Source organism: Amphimedon queenslandica, unplaced genomic scaffold (assembly GCF_000090795.2).
Source record: "Amphimedon queenslandica unplaced genomic scaffold, v1.1 AMPQUscaffold_3881_Cont24130, whole genome shotgun sequence".
NCBI lineage: Eukaryota > Metazoa > Porifera > Demospongiae > Haplosclerida > Niphatidae > Amphimedon > Amphimedon queenslandica.
In genome coordinates, this window is record NW_003555797.1 from 1 (window position 1) to 1,456 (window position 1,456).

Consider the following 1,456-nt stretch of genomic DNA (forward strand, 5'->3'; position numbering starts at 1 on the left):
AGACATGGATTATGAATTAGGCAGTGGCAGTGGAGATCACAATATGAATGATGCTAATACCTTCACATACTCTTGTGAAGAAAGATGCTTTGATGTCCAACTCATGGCCAGTTTTTCACTTGGTCCTATTACTGCAGGAAGGCAATACTACTGCTTTGTGAATGCATACAATCTAGTAGGAGGTGCTACTTTAAGACAGAACCTTGTCCCAGTAATAGGTCAGAATACTCTAAGTTCCATTTTCTTTTATTTATCAATTGCATGTAATGTAGGTAAACCTTCCAGGCCAGTGGTAGCAGTGTCAACTAGCCCAGGACTAATCAGTGCTTCTTTACTGTGCCAGTATGCAGGAATACTAGCAGGAAGCAGCCTCTCGTTTAACATGACAGTGGAGACAGACCAAGGAAGTGAACTGTACACTCAGACCTACGAATACACAGACTACACTAACAATACCAACAGAAGTGTCTCTATTCCAGTGAATGGTGGAATGATGTATTATGTAGAAGTATTTGCTATTAATGAGCATGGATACTCAGAATTGACGAGGCTGGGACCATTCAATGTAACAATGAATGTTACTGAAGCACCTACAGAAGAAGAATGTAAGATACTACTGCAACTGTAATCCATCATGCACTTTAATCAAATAATTTAATGTAACTTGCAATACAGAGTTTGTTGGTCCATTGTTATGTCCTTATTTGTTCTTTCTTTAGCTACTCGTTTGCTGATAATAATAATTGGTGCATCAGTTGGAGGTCTAATAGTAGCAGTGGTCTTTATATCCATCATCATTTGTATTTGTGGATGCTGCTGCAAGAGGAGGAAATCAAGTACAATATAGCAGCTGCTATTGTGATGATTGTTATCATTATTATTATTATTCTAATTAGGGACTGTACAGTTTCAAACGAGTTCAGCACAGACATGGAGGAGAGGTGATTCTCGAGTTATGGAAATGAGTCAGAGATACCGTCACTGAACAATATCCCATAGAACAAACCATGAACCTTATTTTTACACGCTAAAACACAAAAATAGTTAAAAATTTAACACCAGTAGTGTTGTGCATGCTTGCAAAGGGAAGCTCTTACGACCACTTGGCACTTGCATCAAAAATATAATTAATGTGGGTGGAGAAGACCCCGCCCATGACCCATCGCCTCATAAAATTGGCTGATGATCCGAGTCTTGTATAAATGATCCAATAAAAGATCGGCCCAGAGCCTTTAGGACACTCTGATCATGGAAGACGCTCTTTTATGGACTCCTGCTGGCGATGATACTCATTTGGATTTCTTTAGAAAGAGAATAAATGAGAAATACGACCTTCATTTAGGTAATGCATGATGCAGTAAAATAACATTATGAAATCACAATGCGTATACAATTAATCATCATCATCATCATCATTATTATTATTATTAGTTGATTATGCTGACCTTTGGGACTG

General features: G+C 38.1%; 1 protein-coding gene across 1 annotated transcript; it reads left to right on the top strand.

Annotated features, from left to right (window-relative positions):
* Positions 1-6: 6 nt before the first annotated feature.
* LOC109592805 (uncharacterized) lies at positions 7-1,051 on the top strand. Its single transcript, XM_020008162.1, has 4 exons — positions 7-218; positions 273-605; positions 720-836; positions 897-1,051. Exons 1-4 carry the CDS (start codon positions 44-46, stop codon positions 983-985), a joined length of 714 nt encoding a protein of 237 aa, XP_019863721.1. The 5' UTR covers positions 7-43; the 3' UTR covers positions 986-1,051.
* The last annotated feature ends 405 nt before the right edge of the window (positions 1,052-1,456 follow it).